This window comes from Gadus chalcogrammus, chromosome 7 (assembly GCF_026213295.1).
Source record: "Gadus chalcogrammus isolate NIFS_2021 chromosome 7, NIFS_Gcha_1.0, whole genome shotgun sequence".
NCBI classification, from domain to species: domain Eukaryota; kingdom Metazoa; phylum Chordata; class Actinopteri; order Gadiformes; family Gadidae; genus Gadus; species Gadus chalcogrammus.
In genome coordinates, this window is record NC_079418.1 from 8,708,011 (window position 1) to 8,732,344 (window position 24,334).

At 45.2% G+C, this 24,334-nt stretch overlaps 1 protein-coding gene across 5 annotated transcripts in view; it reads right to left on the reverse strand.

Annotated features, from left to right (window-relative positions):
• inpp4ab (inositol polyphosphate-4-phosphatase type I Ab) overlaps positions 1–24,334 on the reverse strand; it is a 57,874-nt gene that overhangs the window by 24,807 nt on the left and 8,733 nt on the right. For all 5 annotated transcript variants that reach the window (XM_056595174.1, XM_056595173.1, XM_056595177.1 and 2 more), the window contains exons 2-8: positions 7,797–8,109; positions 6,141–6,185; positions 5,130–5,248; positions 3,558–3,674; positions 2,302–2,381; positions 1,651–1,756; positions 197–287 (exon numbers count right to left, since the gene is read on the reverse strand). In XM_056595174.1, the coding sequence (XP_056451149.1) occupies positions 197–287; positions 1,651–1,756; positions 2,302–2,381; positions 3,558–3,674; positions 5,130–5,248; positions 6,141–6,185; positions 7,797–7,902 (664 nt within the window). In that variant the 5' untranslated portion in view covers positions 7,903–8,109. The remainder of the gene's footprint in view (positions 1–196; positions 288–1,650; positions 1,757–2,301; positions 2,382–3,557; positions 3,675–5,129; positions 5,249–6,140; positions 6,186–7,796; positions 8,110–24,334) is intronic.

Genomic DNA, 24,334 nt, shown 5'->3' on the forward strand with positions numbered 1-24,334 from the left:
GATACACATGAAAGTATGAACGTACACACAAAAACAAACAAAATAAAATAAAATCCGGACCTTGTGAATCGGAATCTAATCTAAATTAATCTAACAGACACACACACACACAAACACAAACCCAGACACGTGTATACACAAACAATCAAACACACACACACTGTACAGACACACAATCACACGCACACACCCCTACCCGAGCGCAGGAGGGGGTCCTTGCTCAGGGAGGAGTATTTGGTCCGGACCCCCATGGACTCTGTGAGGCTCTCATCCACCGACAACACCGTCTGCAGACAGACAGACAGACAGACAGACAGACAGACAGACAGACAGACAGACAGACAGACAGACAGACAGACAGACAGACAGACAGACACACACCACGTTAGCACTAGGACACTTACTGTCTGACATTCACCCATTCACCCTTTCATAGACACATTCACCCATTCACCAATGCATACACACATTCACACATTCATACAAACGTTCAAACATTCACACACCGACGGCGGAGTCAACCATGAGTCGACCATAAAGCGGCTAAACTTAAACATAAAAGTACCGTAATTTTCAGACTATAAGCCGCGCCTCTTTCCATTTTGCGATCCTCCGGCTTACATAACGGTGCGGCTAATCTTTGAATTTTATAGCTAACGGCCACTAGGGGACCTCCTAAATATATGGATTTTACAGGTTACAGTCTACTAACTTTAACTCTATGGGCTCTATGACAGGTCCCCCACCTTTAAGCGGCGGGCTCCAGTGCGGCTTATATATGTAAACATCATTCAATTTAGCTGCTGCGGCTTATACTCCGGTGCGCCTTATAGTGAGGAAAATACGGTACATGTACTGTGCCGTCAAATCATTCATGCACAATACAACTGTTGCAGTGCACAAAAAAAAAACTCAAGACAAAAACATCCTTAAACTGAGAGTAAAAAAACACACGGCTACAAAGAACTAGAAGAATGTCAAAATGTGAACAAGGTAAACAGAGACACTACAACCTCAACGTTTGAAACATACACTTTAACTGTTTTTGTCAAAACTGCGGTCTTCAGTCGGATTTCACGTCCAGGGAGAACTTTAGCTCGTGGAGTTTTTGGAGCTACAGGGGTTGATTTCCCATGCAGGGGACTTCAGTCTGCGTGCCTCTTTGAGGGACGCAGGATTATTTCCCATCTGGGGACTTTTCCTAGCGGAGCCTTTCGAGAGACGCAGGGAGGACTCCCATCTAGTCCTTCGATGATTTTATAATAGGCCTAGCATCATTGTTTGTTTGTTTTATGGATTATTGTTGGTTTGTTATTGTTTGATTGTATTTTTTGCACCGTTATTACCCAAATATATGACCATAATTGTTATTAGTTCGGATGTCTCCTTATTCTTTGTCAGTTTATGATTGACTTGGCTCGAAATTCCCATCACAGCACCACCTCTCCCACCAGCATTAACACCAGCTTTATCACCAACAGCATCCACCCCTCAACAAACAGCCTAACCACTACCTTCATCTCCAACGCTTCCATCACAAATAGAAAATCCACAAACACCATAACCACTACCTCCAGCCCCTGATCATCCCCTGATCTTCCACTGATCGCCCCCTGATCTTCTGATCTGACAGGGGAGTGTTCACCGTACCCGTCCGTTGAGTTGGTCGGGCAGCCTGGACAGATGCTGGTCCCTCCTCTCCTCACTCTGCCACGCGACCACCGTGATGGTCCCCACACACTGGTTCTCCGCCGATCTGCCGGTCCCAACATACACAAACACACACACACACACGCCCAAACGCACACGGACACACACGCACACACAGACACGGACACAGACAGACGCAAATGCACACGGACAGAAACGCACAAACAGACAGACAGACGCACAAAGACACAGACACACGTAAACGCATACACGCACCGACGCACACACAGACACAGGCACAGCAGAACATATGTATGTGATCATATGTGCATATGTGTGCGTTTATGTGACTGTGTATGTGAGTGCATGCATGTGCATGTTTGCACATGTGTGTTTGAATGTGCGCGTGTCTGCATGTGTGTTCATGTGTGTGTAAGTTTACATGTGTGTGTGTGCGTTTGCGTGTTTGCATGGGAGCGCATGCGTATGTTTTTACATGTGGCTAAGTACGCACGTATTCGTGTGTGCACATATGTGCGCATTTACATGTGTGTGTGCATTCGTGTTTACATGCATATGTTTTCTGTTTGCATGTGTCAGTTTCATGTACGTGTGTGTTTCCATGCACGTGTGTACATGTGCATGCGTTACCTCAACACGAGGCTCAGCTTGTGTTCCTTGTTCTGTAAGAGCTCCTTCACAGGAAACAGGGCCGACCCCAGCATGTACATCTGTAGGGAGAGACCGACACACAATCAGTTAACCTGAGAGAGAGAGAGAGAGAGAGAGAGAGAGAGAGAGAGAGAGAGAGAGAGAGAGAGAGAGAGAGAGAGAGAGAGAGAGAGAGAGAGAGAGAGAGAGAGAGAGAGAGAGAGAGAGAGAGAGAGAGAGAGAGAGAGAGACTTCTGAACTGAAGCTATGTTTTTTGTGATTGTCTTTGTTGTGGATGATGCAGTGAAACATGTTTGTATTGTCTACTTCTGTGGATATCTTATGTGGTGTTTTGCAAGTTTGCGACTACAGCCCAAGATTAATTTCCACCTCGGTGTTGTTAAAGTATACTTTATCTTACCTTATCTTAATAGAAAAAGAAAAAGTGCAAGAAAAACACACACTTATTATTATTATAAAAATATAATAATAATAGCTTGAAACTAAATAGAATAATGGACGTTAAAATAATTGTATTAAAATATATATATAAATAATAGCTTTAATTGAAATAAATACAAACTAATTAGAATAAAATAAAGATATAATAGTAATATCGTTAAACTAATTAGTTGGTAACTAACTAGTAGCGTCCCACCGTTCCCTGGGAGCAGCAGCTCATTAACTAGCTGGTAACTACCTAGTAGCGTCTCACCGTGCCAAGGGAGCAGCCAGCTAACTAACTAGCTGGTAACTAACTAGTACGGTCTCAACGTTCATGGGATCAGCCAGCTCACAAACTAGCTGGTAACTAAGTAGCTGGTAACTAACTAGTAGCATCTCACCGTGCCGAGAGAGCAGCCAGCTGGTAACTCACTAGTAGCGTCTAAACATTCCCTGGGAGCAGCCAGCTAACTAACTAGATGGTAACTAACTAGTAGCGTCTAACCGTGCCGAGGGAGCAGCCAGCTTACTTACTAGCTGTCAACTAGCTAGTAGCGTCTCACAGTGCGGAGGGAGCAGCCAGCTAACTAACTAGCTGGTAACTAACTAGGAGCGTCTCAACGTTCCCTGGGAGCAGCCAGCTCACTAACTACCTGGTATCTAACTAGTATTATCTCACCGTTCCCTGGGAGCAGACAGGTCACTAACTAGCTGGTATCTAACTAGTAGCATCTCACCGTTCCCTGGAAGCAGCCAGCTCACTAACTAGCTGGTAACTAACTAGCAGGTCACTAACTAGACAACTAACTCACCGTTCCCTGGGCGCGGTCCTTGACGTCGTAGACGGACAGTTTGACCTGCGTCTGCTGGCTGATGTTGGAGTCCTGGAAGAAGGCCATGCTGCTCAGGAAGATTGGGTTACTGGTGCCCTGGGGAGGAGAGGGGGAACGTTTAGGGTCCAATTAAACTAACTAGCCAACTAACTAGCCCACTAACTGGCCCACTAACTAACTAGTCAGCTAACTAACAAGCTATCATACCAGCTACCAAAGTGTCCAAGTAACTAGCCAACTAACTAGAGAGCTAACTAATTAACTCTCCAACGCACTAACTAGTCAGCTAACTAACAAACTATGCTAGTTAGATCCCCTGCTCCTCCTAGCTGAGTGTCGAGGTGTCCCTGAGCCAGACACCTCACCGTAACCGCTCCTGACGTCCTGGCTGTCGCCCTGCGAATGCGTGAATGAACCGCTGTAATACACACCGCTTTGGATATAAGCCTCTGCTAGACGCCCTAAACGTCAACGTAGATGTTTATTTGTAGCTTGTGCCGCGGAAAAAGCAGACTTTGTTTGTTTTTTAACCTGCTTATTTGTGGTTTATTTTGGGTCAAAGAGACTAATGCTACGAAGGCTTTTTGAGGCTGGATTCAGCAAAAGCGTCTGTAATGTAATCCTATGGGGCAATGGTAGCCCTTAAATATATGTCCTCTAAAGCCGTGTTCACACTACACGCGTCCGTTGACGAATCTCTTTGGCTTTGCATCGGCCGCTCCCGAAATGCATTGTGGGTGTGTCTATTCTGTCGGCTCCGATGCTCGCATCAAAAAGTTGAGACATTTCCAACTTTTCAGGCAGCGACGGATCTGTCGGCCAATCAGATTGCGTTATGCAAATATACGCAAATACACTACAGTGACTCTCTCCAATGAAATCGCTTTTGTGATGCAACCTGGGAAAACACATGTCTAAAAAAGGCCGGCAGCGGGGAATTTAAAACGCTACGAGAAGCACCTTTGCGACTACAGGATCCATTTTGCAATGATAAACAGGAAGAAGCAGGAAAAAGCCGACTTTGCTAGCTGGAAGCGATTTGACTGGCTGCAGGCTGAGTCTACAAAGACCCAATCCCAATGTCCGGACTCAGGGACTCACGTTCTCGCCAAATTATTAAGGCTTTCAGGGTGTCCCAATGTCGAATTCCAAAGGGCGTGAGGGTTTCAGTCCACACTTATGGAGCCCTTTCCGTGAGTCCTTTCCGTGAGTCTGCATCAGTGCAGACTTTCCGACAGTTCAAACCGCATCAGATTATATTCCTGACGATTTTTTTTTTTTAAGGTTTTATCCCTTTAAATGTAAAGTGGGTAAGACAAGAAAGGATGCCAGAGAGAGAGGGGATCGAACTAGAAACCTTCATGTTACTGGTCATGACTTTTCAGAGACGAGCTTGGTGACCAGGTAGGGAACAGTGAACACACAGCACGCCAAACGCAGTCGTGTCAGGAGCACTTGGGGATGTGCGTGCGTGTATGCGTTTGTGTGTATCCTCATGTGTGTTCTTGTGTTTCTGTCTTTGTGCGCATGTGTGCGTGTGTGTGTGTGTACCTCGATGACCTCGGTCTGGGCGTGTTTGGTCCAGAAGCCCTGAGGGGGCGTGGTTACGCTCGCCGCCACAAAGCTACTGGGCTTCCTGTCCGGCGCCGGGGGGAGGAGCTCCGAGCACGCTGCACACGCCGAGGACACACACACACACACACACACACACACACACACACACACACACACACACACACATGTGAAGAGAGGACACACACACACACGTGGAGAGAGGACACACACACACGCACACACACGAACATACACACAAATGTGAAGAGAGGATACACACACACACACACACACGTTAAGAGAGGACACACACACAGACACATGTGAAGAGAGGACACACACACACATACACGGACACATTTGAATTTAGGACACACACATGGAAGGACACACGTGAACAGAGGAGATACACACACACACACACACACACACATGAAGAGAGGACACACACACGTAAGGACACACACACACACACACATGTGAAGACAGGACACACACACACACATGATACACACACGCACACACACACACATACATACCCGCAGAATACACACACACAAACACACATGTGGATATACACCCACACACAAGGACAGAAACACAAACATAAAGATTCACATACAAAGCACATGAGGATACACACACACACACACACACACACACACACACACACACACACACACACACACACACACACACACACACACACACACACACACACACACACACACACACACACACACACACACAATAACATAGATGACAGAAACACACACACACAAAGACTCACACGCACACACAATGACAGAAACACAAAGAAACAGAAATGCAGACACACACACACGGATACACCTACACATGAAGACAAAAACACAAACACAAGACTAACACACACACACCTGAGGACACACAGACACACACACACACATAGCCCAATCAACACAGACATACAGACAGTCACACACACACACACACACACCCCGACCCATACACCAACGCGGTTCTCACCCAAGCTGAACTCCAGTACGGGCTCATCTGGATCCTGGCTGTTTCCTGTCGACGCAAATATAACTGGAATGAGCAGCAGAATACAGCAGGAGCAGTATCGAATAGCAAACACTGAACCGGTTAAGGCCATCGGTCCTCCAGACAAGCCTTAACAATCACTGGGTTAACTCATTCCCCGTTCACAACACAGATAGCTAGGATAAGACGCTTAACAACTAAGTACTATAATTAAGTAGTGTGTACATTAAGTGACAGGACGTACAACGTACAATAGGTGCATAAATTAAGTGCTAGCTTACAGCTATCGATGCTCAAGAGCAGCATGGCATCGTTGATAGCGCCGACTGATGCTGCGGTCGTTAGCAGACGCTGAATGACTGAAGCAAAACCTAGCTATCTTTGTTGTTTACGAGGAATGGGTTAGCCTAGTGATGGTAAGCGCTTGGCACTTGGTTCTATGAACAAACTTACTGCACCAACAGCGATATAATGGTCTTTCTCTTTCTTCTGACAAATGTACTTATTGTAAGTCACTTTGGATAAACGCGTCTGCTAAAGGCCCTAAATGTAAATGTAAATGTTGGAGCACAGGTTGAAAATGATCATAAGATCACAACCTAAATATATGACGGATAGATAATCAACGTTTGCTACGGTCCACTGGGTAGGCTGGTAGAGCGATTTATCCAGCCCACGTCGAGGGTGTCCCTGAGCAAGGCACCACACCCTGACGGCTCCTGACAAGCTGGCGGTCGCCCTGCGCGGTCGACTCCAGCCATTTGTGTGTCAGAATGAAAGGGCGAAGGTGTGCTACTGACCGTGTGTGTGTGTGTGTGAAAGGGTGAATGTTACGGGACATTGCAATGCGCTTTCAGTGGCCAATGGTTAAAAAGCGCGGCAAAAATTCTGTCCATTTACCGTTAAACATTTCAAGGAAGTTAAAATAAATAACAATGTGTGTGTGTGTTTGTGTTTGTTTGCATGCTCATGTGCGTGCGTGTGTTTCAGTCTGTGTGTGTGTTTGTTTGCATGCTCATGTGCGTATGTGTTTCATTCTTTGTGTGTGTGCGTTAGCATGTGTGTTTGTTAGCATACTCATGTGTGTGTGCTACCATGCTCATGTGCATGTGCACCGGTGCGTGTGTGTGTGTGCGTAACCATGCTCATGTGTGTGTGTGTTATGAATGTGTGTGTATGTGTGTGTGTTTCAGTCTTCATGTGTCTGCGTGTGTGTGCATTTGTGTCTGTGGGTGTGTGTGTGTTAGCATGCTCATGTGTATGCGTTACCATGTGCATGTGCGTGTGCTCGTGTGCGTTACCATGCTCATTTGTGTGTGCACGTGTGTGTGTGTGTGCGCTTGCTTGCTTGCTTGCTTGCTTGCGTGTGTGTGTGGGCGTGCGTGTGTTACCATGTTCATGTGTGTGTTTCAGTTTTCATGTGTCTGCGTTTTTTATTCTTCTTGTGTGTGTTAGCATGCTCACCTGTGTGTGCGTGTGTTAGCATGCTCACCTGTGTGTGTGTGTGTGTTAGCATGCTCACCTGTGTGTGTGTGTGTGTGTGTGTGTGTGTGTGTGTGTGTGTGTGTGTGTGTGTGTGTGTGTGTGTGTGTGTGTGTGTGTGTGTGTGTGTGTGTGTGTGTGTGTGTGTGTGCCCACCGGCCAGCGTCAGGCTGATCATCTCTGCAGACAGCTCGAAGGTGGAGGCCCTGTAGACGGACCACGGCCGCTGCAGCCGGGGCCCTCTCTCCCTACAGCCCGCCATGCGGGGCCCCGGGCCCCTGGGTCCTGACGCCTGGGTGGGGGGGTCGCTACTCAATCACACCCCCCCCGGAGGGCTGGCACACATGTGTCCGCACGCCGCCGTGAACCACACACACACGAGCGGTTTAGAAGGTATGTGTCGGGGGCCCCAACATTGGTTTGGGGGTCTTCGAACCCCTGACGTCTCTAGTGAGGGGAGAGCAACAGTCTAGATGGAGTTGGAAAAAGGAGAGAGAGAGAGAGAGAGAGAGAGAGAGAGAGAGAGAGAGAGAGAGAGAGAGAGAGAGAGAGTTAATAATACATAATTGATAACAAGAGTGTTAGGCCTTTCTCACATGAAATCCCAACAGGAGATAATCAGACTCAGGAGTGGTCACTCCTACACTGGAGATACTCCACATAATCCAGGCGAGGGGAAGAGAGAGTAGGAGGTAAGCAAGAGTATATAAATATAGAGCTGTGTGCGATTAATCTAATTTTTAATCACGTTTTCAATTTCTTTGGGTTAAAGGTGACATATTATACCACCAGGTGCGAGTGTGATTAGCCGTTACCAGCAGTGATGCCAGTAACGCGTTACTTAATAACACGTTACTGGTCTCCGACTATTTTTTTCATTAATGAGTAATCGAACGCGTTACTATTTCCAAACCAGTAATCATATTAAAGTTACTCATCAAAGTCACTGTGCGTTACTATTTTTTATTTTTTTTACCGGATCACCGATTGGCTTTGAGAGCGATGGAGTGGTGTCTTTCTGTCTGTCTGTCTGTCTGTCTGTCTGTTTGTGTGAGAGTGCATGTGCATGGGAAGTGTAAGTCTCCAAAGACTTCAGTCTATCAGAGGCGAGTGTCGACCTTGACTCTCCAGAGTCCGCGCCACCAGTTGTTATTAGCGGCGGAATTAGTCTTGCGGTGCCGTGTGTGCGCGTGCGCGTGTGCGTGTGTGTGGCTGTGTCCGGTGATCGCCCCGTAAAGCGCACGGTGATATTTTGTCTATGCATTAAAAGTTGCCGGAAGCGGTTGAAAGCAGTGTGTGCAACCAGGGCTGTAATTCTGGGCCCTGTATACAAGAGGTGCTGATGGGCCCCCCCGAATTCCCCCGACCAGCCCCCTGCGCACAATTTTTGACGGGGAGGGTGGGGCCGGGGAGTGGAAGACCAGATGTTGACCGCGGTGGAAGAATGGGGGGGCAAAAAGTTAGTATGGGGGGTGTTGTCGCAGTTAAATGTAACTAATAAAGTTACTTGTCACTAATAAAGTAAGCATGCAACAACGTTGCATGATCCGTGCATGAACATGAACATGTACATGTGTTTAAATTATTTGACACATTAAAAAATGTACTTAGTGACTCAATAGTTACTTTCCACAGTAACTAGTTACATTTATTATATCAACGGTAAGTACTAAGTAGTAATTAGAGACTGTAAACAATTACTTTTTTAAAGTAACTAGCCCAACACTGGCCTCTACAAGCCGTGGAAATCTGCCCCTTGACATCACAGGTAGACTGATCTATCCAGCACACATATAGGTGGGCATGCCCACCAGTGATGTCATAAGAGACCGATTTTCAAAACAGCTTGTAAGGGCTACTCACACCACACCTGGTGGCATGTCAAGGGACCTTTAACATATCGATTCGTGGCCGAAATGTATAACCGAAATAACTGAAATATGTAACCAGAATAAATTACTGAAAAATTATTCTTCATAATACGAGTGAAATAAAATCGTGCAAATCGCTACATTTTGACCATTGTGGGACTGGGCATCTAAAAGTCAATCAATCCACTTGGTGTACTGCCCCACAAGTAGGGAGAAACACACACACACACACACACACACACACACACACACACACACACACACACACACACACACACACACACACACACACACACACACACACACACACACACACACACACACACACACACACACACAGCATAGAGCTCGGTAATATAGACAGACAGAAAGACAGACCTGTGACTCACAACCACCCCCCCACAAACACACACACACAAGCACTAGAGCCCGGCCATATAGATACAGACAAACATGTGTCCAACCACCCCCCCCCCACACACACACACACACACACACACACACACACACACACACACACACACACACACACACACACACACACACACACACACACACACACACACACACACACACACACACACACACACACACCCTGTTATATTAGCCTAGATGTAAATGGGCTAATTGCTCCACAGGAAAATGGAACGAGAAACTGTGAGTGTGTGTGTGTGTGTGTGCGTGCGTGTGTTGTGCCAACGTCCGTGCGTGCATGTATGCGGGAGTTTGAGTGTGCATGCGCTGTGCCTGCGTGCGTTTGTGTGTGCGTGTGTGTGTTTGGTGGTCTTCACTGGCATTAATAGCGCAGTGTCCTCCTGGTCTAGTTTGGGTATAGACAGATGGAGACAGATCTCAGCGCTGCTCTATATCCATCCACACCAGTTCAATTAGTGGGTCGAATTCGACTGGTTTACCTTTATTATTCTGTCTTTAAAAGGAGCCATATTACCACCAGTGGCCCATTTCCACCGACAGTACCAGCTCACCTCGTCTCGTCTTAGCCCACCTTTTCTTGGTTTTCGATTTACCTGGTACTTTTTTAGTCCCACCTCCGTCGGGTTCCAAGAGAGCTGATCTGATTCTTTGGTGCAACGTCAACAGGCTGCTGGCTGCTGATTGGCCGGAGAGTGACGCCACTGGACGAGCGCGACGTCCGTGCCTGACGCCCGACACCCGGCATTATATTATGTGCAAGCGCAGCGGAGAATTGAAATACTTTAAAGAAATAGGAGATCATAAGGTGAAATGTAAAATATGCCAATCGAGCTACCAGAAAGTACTATGGGGCAACATATGCTCCTGAAACACAACGGTGAGTTCGGGAAAGCAGACCCGCAGCAACCAAGTGTGTCGGCTATTTTCACCGCCGCAAGACGCAGCTTTAATCCCGGCCGTGTAGAGAAGATCACAACGCTGAGTATTTCCATAGTCCATTTGCTGCCGTTTTATTTGCAGCTTTAAATTATATGCAATGGTTAGGCTACTTGTTTCATTATTTTTTTTTAACTGTTCGACCTTGGTTCGACGTGATTTAAATTGTGACACGCATATTTATTTTTGTAAGGAAAAAGTGTTTTGAACGTTTGCAAAAATAAATAATGAATACTCTGATAACTCTGACTGTTTTGATGGAGAATAAGCATTACATGTTTGGTTGGTAATATTGCCGTTCATCATCAGGCCTATTCCTGCTGCAGATGCGTTGCATTCTAAAAATAGATTCGATTAAACGAGTACTCGATTGATCCTCGAGGAATTCCTTCGATCACTCGAGTTTGGAATTTACTACTCGTGCCCATCCATAGTAGCATCCCAAAAGGGAATAACTACACAAGATGGACAGAGTGCTGGGGAGGATCAGAAAGTGGGTTTCAATTTTCTACCGCAGCACTACAGCAGCTCATTTGCTTAAAACAAAGCAGGAAATGCTACAAGCTATTACAGGATGTCCCAACAAGGTCGAACTCCATGTATGACATGTTGGAGTGCTATCTTGAGGAGCAGGCAGCTATATTTTCTGCACTGACTGACAAGACCCTGAAAAAAAAAAGTATCAGAGACATTGTCACCTTGTATGATGATGATTTGAAAGTGGCAGAGGAGGTCCTCCAGATGCTCAAACCACTCAAAATGGATACAACCCTATCAAGCACTAAATCTGCTCCTTCAGCATCCATGGTCCTACCCCTAAAAACAAAGATTCCACAATCCATGGCCCCAAGTGAGGAAGACGGCACCATCAGCCGAGAGGAAATAGCTGCCATCAAAGCGGACCTGAACCTCAGATACACTGACCCCCCGATCTACAGAACTAGCTACATAGATCGACTGCACTGGACCCAAGATTCAAGTCCCTGTCTCACCTAGATCCTGCCCTGCGCCAGATACAACAATCTCTCCACTGACATTGTGGGCAGGCTGGGCACTGAAGAACATGTAGAGGTAAAAAACATTTTTAAATATGAGTGAGTTAGGCCCCTTAAATATACTGCAGGTCAGTCCTAGTTCTTTAGCTATAAGAATTGTACATATTTTTTATTTTAAATTAATAATAGATTTTTTTAATGTTATTGCTACAATAATAGTTCTGTGGAATCTGAAAAAAAGAGGGTCAAGCCACAGGGCCGACCGGAGAAGGCACAGGGACGTCTCCTCCACACAAGAAGTCAGCCATGGAGGCGCTTCTCGGGAGACCTTTGCAGGCAAGGAGGTCAAAGACAGGAAGCCGTTTGCTGATGCCATTGAAGAGGAAGTGGCATACTATCGAGAAGCAAGTGGCATTCAATTTGATTGTGATCCACTGAATTGGTGGAAAATCAACGAGTGCAAATACCCTCATGTTGCCATTGTGGAAAGATGTTGCCTTGCTGTGCCTGGCACTTCAGTTCTCAGCGAGAGCGTCTTTAACACCGCAGAGGACTTGGTGATTGCAAAAAGGTGTACAATCTCCTGGCAATGGCGAGATCATCTTTTTGAAAAATCATTTAAAGTTGTAAATCCAGGTCTGCTGTGCTTCCTTTGGACACAGGATTTTTTTTAAATTTTATTCACCATCAATGTTTAAAAGAAGAAGGAATAATGCCTCTGTTTGCACTTTATATTGTTTTAAAATATTTAATTTATACACTGGATGGACATATTGAGTCAAGTTTTTATTTTAAGTGGACACAAGCTATTTTTTTTATATTAACTATGCTTAAAGGAAGCAGGAAATAGCCTGTTATTCACTGTTGATGTTGAAAATAAAACTAAAAAAGCATTTAAAAGCTAAGTCACATGTCTTTTTATCTTTTTGTCGAAAATTATCCGAAAATGATGGAAACACACCATCAACCCGAGATATAATCTCTGTGCCTCTTTGAGAGAGTATTAGCATTGGTTCTACTGTATATGGGAAAACCTGACATAGTAATGCTTAATGCTCAAATTGTCATGTTGTGGCATAGTTTAATCTAGCTATCATATAAAATGCAAACGGTCATATTCTAATCCGATAGTAGGGATTGATGATTCTGGAGTTGATGCAGGGTCTGTCTCTCTGTGTCTCTGGTCTCTCAAATTTTTTTTAAATACCTTTATATGCATGTACGCACCTGGGCCTAAATTAACAAACTAACTCATACAATAATAATTAGCTTGCTTGTGTTTTCGATGGCAGTGAAAGTCTTCCTCTCTTGCTGACTCATGCACACACATACGCACGTGATCGCTTGGCAGATAGTGAACAGTAAAAAGGTTTCACCATATACGGTCAACCGCAATGGAGAGTTTCCTTCTTAAACAGACAGGAGAACAAGAATAAGACCAGAACGTTAACACACACACAATCATCACAGACACACAATCACAGAAACACAATTGGACACACACACACACACACAATCAGCCACAAACACAATCACTGACACACAATCACAGACACACAATCACAAACCCACAATCCAACACACACACAATCTGAAACCCACACAATCACAGACAAGCACAACATCAGACACCATCCAACACATGTACACTCATAGACCCACACACAATCACTAATCCTAACCTTTGAGAGAGAGAGAGAGAGAGCCCTGTCTTCATCTGATCCTATATTGATTAGCTGCTCATGCGATGGACCCTCGTTGTGTCTTCGCAGAGCAAGGGGGTTTACGGACCTGTTACGTCCTTGCGGACCCTCCGTGAGTCCACCGCAAGGGCCCCTACCAAAAATGTAAACCTTGCATCGCGGCGAACGGGCATTCTGTTGCTGGCCCTAATTAATGGACTCCCCTTCCACCCCATATTAAAAGGTCCCATGACATGCCACCAGGTGTGAGTGTGATTAGCCGTTATTCCACTGGGTATGGTCTATCCAGCACACATCTAGGTGGACACGCCCACCTGTGATGTCATAAGAGACATTTTCAAAACGCCTTGTAGCGGCTAATCACACTAACACCTGATGGCATGTCATGGGACCTTTAAGTCCTCCACCACCACCGGCATTTTCGAGTCTAATTTAAAAACCTACCTTTTCTCTCTTGCCTTTAACAACCTTTAACCCCCCCCCTCCTTTCCCCATTGCTGCAATTCTTTTTTTATCTCTGTTTGAATTTTTAATACTTTTATTTTGTTTACTGGGTTTTACTTGCTCTTCGTTTTTTCATGTAAAGTACTATGGGTCATCTCCGGTTGTATTTCAAAGTGCTATGTAAATAAAAGTGACTTGACTTGATTTCCAGCAGACCCAGACTAACGATCACTATCACTCTCTCCATATTTGGCCTTAGGGGTCGGAAAATCTGACTCTGCTTGGCTCAGCTTTAGGAAAAAGAAAAAAAAGCCACAGTATCGTAAGAGGGCTATCGAGTTAAACAACGCGTCCAGGGACAACTATCCCCTTCCCCGGTTTACACTACAGAAGTGGAAGCCTGCAGTTTCACTTCAGAAAGCTCAGTGAACTCTCTCCCTTAAAAGGACTGCATTTATATTGCGCTTTTATCCAAAGCACTTTACAAAAATTGCCTCACATTCACCCATTCATGCACACATTCACGATGTCGGCGGGGTCGACCATGCAGGGCGACAGCCAGCTGGTCAGGAGCAGTCAGGTTGAGGCGTCTTGCTCAGTGACACCTCGACACTCAGGGACACCCAGCTAGGAGGAGTACGGGATATAGCGACCTTCCGTCAGGAAGCAGTCAGTTGGAGGTGCCTTTCTCAGGTACACCTCAACAGTCAGCTTAGGAGGAGCCGGGGATCACACTATCAACCTTGTGGTTACTAGCCAACCCGCTCTAACTTCTGTCTAATGCGATATTTACTGTTCAGTGAATGGATTGCATCGACTTCAAGTTGCCGTTATCGGCTTTGACAAAGATGGGATTTGGCCTCATGCATAATTTAAAACCTATTCCCGAAATACATGGTCATGACCTCCCGGCGGTAATATAACTCTGGCTGGTGCTTCTGGCCCGGGTTCCCACTTTCCAAGCATTGCTTGGGAATTTTATGCTTAAATTTATGTGCAGGCTTACTGAGTCTAGGAACAGCATTATAAGGTCTTTGACGGACCCTAACCTATTTGAGACTAAGTGGAAATATTGGAACCAGTATGTATTTTAACCATTGAGCACACGTGTGTGCTTTGTGTAATTTCATTGATGTTTTTCTGTATACTGTGTTAGATTTGGACCTCGAGTCTGTCAATAAAGATTGTAATAATACCTCCAGTCTCTGGACTGGGAGGTGAAATTAATGTAGGGCAGCAGAGAGAGAGAGAGACATCAGACCAGTCGACAAGGCAAACGATGTTCGGTCATGGTCCGTTTCGTTTTAAGCTAGCCCTGTCCTGGGTATTGACCTGAGCACCTGAATATGAACCCCTGCTGACACACACACACACACACACACACACACACACACACACACACACACACACACACACACACACACACACACACACACACACACACACACACACACACACACACACACACACACACACACACACACACACACCAGAATCAGCCTTATAATAGGCCTTAAGCTGATTAGAAGTACACAGTAGTGCACACTAGATTATTCTAGGGATGCACCGATGTATCGGACGAACATCGGTAACAGCCGATATTCACCTTGTTGACTGCACTCGGCCTATCGGAAAATAAGATGACACTCACCGATGGCAGTGGCCGATGTTTACATGTTTAATGCTTCGGCCTCTTGAAATGTCCCTGGAAAATGTCTTACAAACTGCATAACGAGACAGTGAAATACGCTCACACGGCCGACATTTTTTGTCACTTGTATTTGTAAACAAACCACACATGCACGCGGGCAGCCTTTTTTTTTTTTCTGCGGTATCGTTCCGCAAGCGTCCTCGGTTGCTAAGCAACATCAACGTCTTTGACGGACTATTTCTCTGCTGATCAACACGAAGAATGCTGGTAACAAATAATTTGAAGAAAAAGACACGCACGCACGCGTGCGTGCGTGCGTGCGTGTGTGTGTGCTGTTTCGGTGTGCAGACGAGTTTAGGTTCCTTACTTTAAGGGTTTTGGTTCCTTACTCACATCATAGGGAAAAAAGAGCGTCCTTCCTCCACTGTGTGTGTGTGTGTGTGTGTGTGTGTGTGTGTGTGTGTGTGTGTGTGTGTGTGTGTGTGTGTGTGTGTGTGTGTGTGTGTGTGTGTGTGTGTGTGTGTGTGTGTGTGTGTGTGTGTGTGTGTACTGCCCAACAGGGTACTTTCAGTGTCACACACAAAATAATATAGAGGGAGAGGGAGAGAGAGAGTGAGAAAGAGAAAGAGAATGTGTGCCTCTAGCTCGCCATTAAGACTCTCCATTAGAATAGAGAATTAATAACTTTGTCTTTAGTGGGAAGGGCAGCTAGGGGCTATTGACATGAAAATGAGCCCCTCCTGAGGACACACAACCTTATTTCACTGAACACACACACACACAGCTTTTGTACCTCACACACACAGCTTTTGTACCTTACTTCACTTAACACACAAACACCCACACACCCACCCACACCCACACCCACACCCACACCCACACACACTTTTCTGAATACCTCGACCAAAGGCAAAAAACTGTCATAAATAATCATGCATTCATAGTTACGCACACAAAACAAAATGTTTGAAAAATCTAAAAACAAGGTCTCTATGTAATCTCTCTTCCAGCACCTAGAAAACAGATATTAAAATTCCAGACTTACATCCAGAGTCTCACCCAACAAGGGCTGCTCGATTAAGGGGAAAATAATAATCAATAATTTTGGTCAATATTGAAATCACGAATATTTTGTTCAATATTGAAACCAGGATTCGAGTTCGAAAACGTGATGCCTTTTATTCAGCATTAGGCCCCGGAAGAAAAAACACTTGAAAATGTCAAAATCAAAAATGCTGCACAAATATGTATCCAGATTTTCTGCATTTGCTAAGAAACATTTAATGAATAAAATTAAATGTACTCAATGATCAATTAATACAAATAAAGTTTCAACTCGATTAGTTTGTGGATCGTTTGACCCAAAATTCGAAATCACCATAAGAATTTGATTAATTGCACAGCCCTACGCTGAACTGCTGTTAACATACATTACTAAACCTTATCGCAAGGGTTTGACTGAGTTGATGACTTGTCACACACACGCCAGAGAACACGTTGACTAATCAGGGCAGCCTCTTAAGAAGCGAGTGACCGATTTAGATGACCTGGCTCCCCATCCAGGTTAGTGTGCTAGTTGGCCAACACTACTCAACAGCTGACACACTTAAGTCAAAACCATACTGTGCTGTATGATATAGATATGACTTTATTTAAGGAGACATATTATACAGGTGTGATTGTGATAAGCCATTGGTGGGCGTATACACCTAGCCTCGTGAGACCATCCTGGTCTCGCAAGCTCCATTGTATTTGCTAGGAGATCAGTTTGGTAACCTGCGATAGAGAAAATTTGGATTGGCGTCGTTTTCGAGGAGGGTTTAGGTGTGCAGCAAGAATCTGAATCAGAATAAGAATCACTTTTATTACATCTTATTGTACAGTACACAAGAGTAAAAATCTTGGTTCCTCAACATTCACACAGCAGCAACAGTACAAGATAAAATAAATAAAGACAAGAAACCATATGAAAAGAAACGCTAAACCCTAAATAAATATAGAATAAGTATAAAAAGTAAGTAGCAGCATCAATAATAATAAAATGTAATGAGGTGTAATAAAGTGTGAAGTGTAGGGTGTTCAAGTGGTAGTGATAGCAGCCACAGGTAGGGTTATTGTGCAATAGACAAATGGTGTGCAAATACAATAGATGGTTAAATAAATACCAGTCTGTTGTTGTGGTGTGCATGTGGATGGTTGGGGGGTAGTGTGTTTTTCCAGGAGTCTGACTGCTTGGGGGAAAAAACTGTTTGTCATCCTCTGGGTTTTGGCCCTTAGGCTTTGGTACCGCCTACCTGACGGCAGTAGCTCAAACTGTTTCTGGTTAGGGTGGCTGGGGTCCCCAATGATTCGGAGAGCCTTCCTGACACACCGGGCCTTGTAGGTTTCCTGGATGGAGGGAAGCTCACATCCGCTGATCCTCTCAGCTGTCCTTACTACCCTTTGCAGCATTTTGCGGATTTGGGCAGTGCAGTTCCCGTACCAGGCAGTGATGCATCCAGTCAATATGCTCTCCATTGTGCCTCTGAAGAAGGCCCCCAGGATCAAACTTTTTCAGCCGCCTAAGGTGAAATAGGCGCCGCTGTGCTTTTTTCGCCACCTGGTTGCTGTGCTCCTCCCAGGTGAGGTCTCTGGTGATGTGGACCCCCAGGAACTTAATGCTGTCTACCCTCTCCACAGCAGACCCGATGGAGATGGGGTGTTGAATCTGTCTCTTCCTTCTGAAGTCCACTACGAGCTCCTTGGTTTTTTCGGTGTTGAGAATGAGGTTGTTGACCTGGCTGTACTGAGCCAGACAGTCGACCTCGCTCCTATAGGCTGTCTCATCACCATCAGTGATCAGGCCCATCAAAGTCGTGTCATCGGCAAACTTGATCACTGCATTTGATCCATGTGTAGCCACGCAGTCGTGGGTGTATAGGGAGTAGAGGAGGGGGCTTAGGACACAGCCCTGGGGGGCTCCTGTGCTGATATCTTAGAACCCATCTTCACCACCTGTTTTTGATCCGTCAGGAAGTCAAGGATCCAGTTGCATAGGCTGGGATCAATGCCTAGGTCCCTGAGCTTCCTGTCGAGTCTGGAAGGGACTATTCCGTTGAATGCCGAACTATAATCCACAAACAGCATCCTCACATAGGTGTTCCTCTGGTCGAGGCGGGCAAGGGCTGAGTGGAGTGCTGTGGCAATAGCGTCATCTGTCGATCTGTTCTTCCGATAGGCAAATTGGTGGGGGTCCAGGGCTGGTGGCAGCATTCTGCAGATCAGCACCTTGATGAGCTTTTCAAAGCACTTGCTTACTATGGGGGTGAGAGCAACAGGGCGCCAGTCGTTTGGGCAAGTTACCTTGCTCTTCTTTTGTACCGGAATGATTACTGATGACTTGACGCAGGCTGGCACTATGCCCGTGGAGAGGGAGATAGAGGTCGACCGATATATCGGTCGGCCGATGTATCGGGCCGATATTTGTCATTTTTTAATCTATCGGCATCGGCCGATATCTGTGTTTAGTAGCGCCGATTTATAGTCAGGCATGTCCGCGGGCAGCCCCGTGTTATTGGTACCGGCAGAACGCATGTGAAGGACCCCAACCCAAAACTTGTAATCCTGGGAGATAAGGTAAGGCTTAAATTCTGCCATTTCAAAGTTGTATGGTGGTAACATATTTACTAGGTTATATATGTTACAAGTAAACTATGAAGTGCTGCTTCACTTAGTGAAAGGAAAAAAAAAAAAAAAAAAATGAAAAGCATTGAACCGTCGAGAGCTGTAACCTAAGGCTACAGCTGATTGAGTTCACAGTTAACTTGTCCTTGCTGTTAGCTTGAAGGACTTTACTCGAAATCTAGTAGCAGCTTGCTTGCTTACAGTAATATGTTGGCCCAAATGTTATGAGTTCTGCTTAAATTTTCCTGTATTGGAGTCGAAAAATGTCCCTCTGTTCGTGGGGTGGAGGAGGCGGCATTATGTTGCGCTACGTTATGCTGCTCCGCCCCTCTCACAGACAGCTCCGTGCTTGGAGACACAGAGCAGCCATGGAGCAGCTCAGAACGGTGTATGACATTTGTTCAGAAGCGTGGTTTAGGTGACTCAGACAATAGCCGAGTTTCCAACTTATTTACTTCAAAGAAAATTCACCTCAAGAACATGCGCAGCTGCGTGTGTTTCTATCAACGTGTTTGCGAATAAAAATGGATCGTTAGCCTGATGAAGTGACGTGTTCAGACCAATGTCTGTATTTAGCCTACGTCCACAGTAAAGTAGTATAACGTTAATAGTCAAGAATGTGAGAAATCACAAAGGCTTTAGCATTGCCCTTGCTAGTGTGTTTGCAGTACTACCGTTTATTTTTTATGTAACATATTTTTATATTTTCCAAGTTAATTTATTTTTATATTTTCCAAGTTAATTTATTTTATTTATAAAATATTTATTTAATTTTTCTTTAAATGAATATTTCAGTTAACACTTGCGCCCAAACAAAACTGGTATGTATGACTCAAGGTTCAAGTCAGAGTTCAATAAATGTTAAAAAATGTTAAAACAAATTGTGTGCATCTACTTATTATTAGTGTGACGCTTTAGCATGCAAACTAATGGGAAAACTTTTAGATATCGGCCCTAAAAATCGGCCCAAAAAAATCGGCAGCCCATATCGGCTATCGGTTAACCCTGACCTCTAAGTATCGGCATCGGCATCGGTTATAGAAAAACCCATATCGGTCGACCTCTAGAGGGAGAGGTTGAAAATGTTTGCGAATACACCAGCCAGCTGGTCTGCACATACTTTGAACACACGGCCAGGTAACCCATCTGACCCGGCCGCTTTTCGGATGTTGATGCGTTTGAACACCACACGTACATCCTCTTCTGTGATGACAAGAGCGCTGGCGGAATCATCTGCGTCCGCCGAGTAGGTTCTCTCTAGAAGACTGGTGCGGCTCACTTCAAAGCGGGCGTAGAAAATGTTCAGCTCGTCAGGTAAAGAGACAGAAGTATCAGCTCGGCAGCTAGAGGTCTCTTTGAAATCACTGATTGTGTGTAGTCCCTTCCACATTCTGCGTGGGTCATTGCTGCTCAGCTGTGCCTCCATTTTCTTGCCATAATCCCTCATTGCTGCTTTGATTACTTTTCTTAGGTTATACCGGGCAGTTTTAATTTCAGTTGTATCTCCTGTTTTGAATACTGTTTCCCTGGTAGTAAGTGCTGTATTAACATCAAAATTAATCCATGGTTTCCTGTTTGGATATACACAGACTGTTTTTGTGGGCACTACTTCATCTATCACCTTTCCAATGAGACCCAGCGCTCCTTCCGCGATCTCGTTGACGTCACCACTGTTCTCCGCAAACTCAGTCATGGAATCAAAGCAGTCCTGGAGGATAGGGTCTGATTCGTCAGACCAGCATCGACTTGTGCGCGTGATTGGTGGAGACGTTTTCAGCCTGTGCTTGTAGGCGGGCACAAGGAGAATGGAAGAGTGGTCTGATATGCCGAACGGGGGGCGGAGGAGGTGTTTGTATGCAATGCGGAATTGAGTGTAGGCGTGATCCAAGCATCTTCCGCCTTTCGTGTTTACAGTTATGTGTTGATAGAATTTTGGCAAAACTTTCTTCAGCGACGCTCGGTTAAAGTCTCCAACCACTATTAGAGCGGCCTCTGGGTGTCTGTTTTCTATTTTGTTGATGGTTCCGTACAGTTCCTTGAGTGAGACGTTTGTCGTCACTGCCGAAAAAGTTGAAAATGTTTCAAATTTTGACGGAGCCTTCAGCGCACGGATCCACAATGCATTGCGCGTCCGTCCCCATTCAAAGTAACGCCTCATGCCCACTGCACCGTCAGTAAAAGAACGTGGGAAGGCGTGGCTGACGGATGGGGGAGTAGTCTTTGCAGAGGCATCCGTCAGCCAATCAAATCTCTTCCCACTAACAACAAAGCCGGGTTCTTCCCACTTCTTCCTGCTTGTTGCGTTGTCATTGCAAGATGACCCGCTTTCCAGTATCGTCAGAGCCTGAGTCGCGTCACAGTGCTTAAATTTGCATACGCGATCTGATTGGATGACGGATCCGTCGCTGCCGAACAGTTGAACATTTTTCAACTTTTTGACGGAGCCGAAGGCTCCAATGGAACAAACGGATCCACAATGCATTGCGCGTCCGTCCCCATTCAAAGTCAATGGGGATCAGTCAACGGACGGAGGTAGTGGGCACGAGGCGTTAATGGGGATCAGTCAACGGACGGAGGCAGTGGGCACGAGGCGTTAAATGTGACTTGTAGTTGCTCGGGCAATATATTTTTTAAACACACTAAATATGCCTACAGAAAACGTCCTCCTATATCGTGGGAGCGAAACTTTCTACAGCGTCGGTTTTCGGTAAAACAGGAGAATAAGAATCATAACAATAATAAACAAAAAGGCAAAGGAAGTTTCCTTGGGTCCGTCTTGACAGCCGGTATAAGTTAACCAATGGCGGTTTTGACTACTCTTCAATCAGATTCATCAACACAATTTCACTACATTACGGGCGTAGTATGTTGAGGACAGTTTAGGACACTGTATCAATCCCTTTCTCCTCGATGTCGCGGTTGATGTACTTCAGGGAGTCAAAGCCAAAGTTCCTTTCCCCCAATTCCTTCTCAACCATGGCTGAGATAATCCCCACTACGAGTCTTGTTGTGGAAATACAAGAGACTTCAGAGAACCCGACGTGTTATGCGCCATAACATGCTCGGCTACATATCAGGGCAGTTTAGTTGTCCCCGAAGAACTTGCGTACCTTACATTAGTTCTGCATTACATTAATTAATTTGCACGCCAGTTTTATTTAATTTTATACCGTGTATTCTCCATGTTGATCCATGCACCGAACCATGACGTCCGAACCGATTCGGATCAAAACGAATACATGTATTGTTACACCGCTTATAAACTTAGCACAAAAAGTAAAGACATTTGTGTTTGGTTGATTATTTCTCTGTGGTAACAATGCTTTTTGGCAATAAATCTTATACCGTTGGAAAACCTGTTTAGTTCCCTTTCAAATGGTGCCCGATTTGTAAGGGACATGCATTTGTGGGATGAGCAGCAGCACTGAGTATGTGGGTTGCGCCCATGAAAATTTTTCCAAATCTTTTCTGCCATTGCCGAACAGGTTATTTTGCAGTTGCTATTGACACTTGCTTTTAGCTTCTGGTACGCCTAGGTGCTGCCAATCAGGTGCCTGATTGGCACCTGATTGGGCAACTTCAAGCTGGTGTTCCTTAAAACCAAATTGCGGCATTATTTGGAGTAGGGGTGTGACCGGGTACACGTGTACACGTGTACACGTGTAACCGGTAAGTAAATCATAACCGTTTAGGAAAAATCTGTAAACGAAAACCGAAAAAAAAAATAATAATAATTTTATCAAAAATCACACATAGGCTACTATTTATTTAGCGATTAATAAAGCTACAAATGTTCCACTTGGACAACATTAAGGAGCTAATAAATGCTTGCGATAAATGTTAGGTAACTGAACACCGGGCGTAGGCTACGTCATGTAACGTGGCCACTGAGTCACATGTGTAACGTAACAGCCAATCAGCGTTCAACCGTCAAACTCAGTGAAGTGCAGTCCGGGGTGAACTGCAGCTTGGAGGAGAAAGTGAATGTTGACGATTGCGTCTCCCGGAGCTCTATACATAATATAATAGTATACAATATAATATTTGTATATATAATATCACGGCCAAAAGCTCTGTGCGCCTCCGGATGGCCGTAGCGCGGGGAGCTCTCATAGGGATTGGGCTTCTCGGGGTTTGTTTACCGGCGTTGCTATGTTTCCGGTCTTGTGTGTTCCAACGGTTTATTAGATAGGCCTATCTAATAAATCTCTGTCTATTCAATACTTCATTCACTGCCTCTTCCGTGGTCATTACAATATTATGAATATACTGCGGATATTAATATGAACATATCTCAAATTATCCCACAATACATGTCCTCATATTTTCTGCGTGGGCCGATATGAATATACTGCGGGTCCTCCGACGTCTCTCCCTCTTCCACAAAAGTGCGTCGGTGTCCTGTTCGCCCTGTCGGTGCTTATTTTCCCGATAATGACCGGCGTTCAATACATTATCCCTTAGCCTACATATATATTTAGCAGAGTAGGCCCAAGTAACAAATGTGTACAAAGTTACACATGTATGAAACCGGGCTCGGGCTCATAATTACAGTTAATGTGTAGGGCCGGGCTCAGACAGAACGTGCACGGGCTCGGGTCGGGTCGGGCTTGATTTTCTGGGCCCGATCTAAACTCTACCCTCCATTGGTCGTATAGCGCGACTGCGGTCCACTTAAAAAAGAAGAAAAAAAAAACTGTTAACCGTGTACATGAAAAAAAAGGGGTCGTGTAACCGTTTACAATTTTTTGTAACCGTTCACACCCCTAATTTGGAGTGAGACCTAGTACCCTCTCCAAACTGAAGGCCAAGTTCCATATAACGGGGGATGTCAAAGACATGCGGTGAAGTTGGCGTCACAAGAAGACGACACCCCAAGAAGACCGTTTCATCACCCTGTCAGCACTTAGGTGCCGTAGGCTGTCTTCTACAGATTTGCAGTCAAGGTTAGCAGGACGATATTGCCGATGGCTCTCTGCCCAGACAATCCGGAACA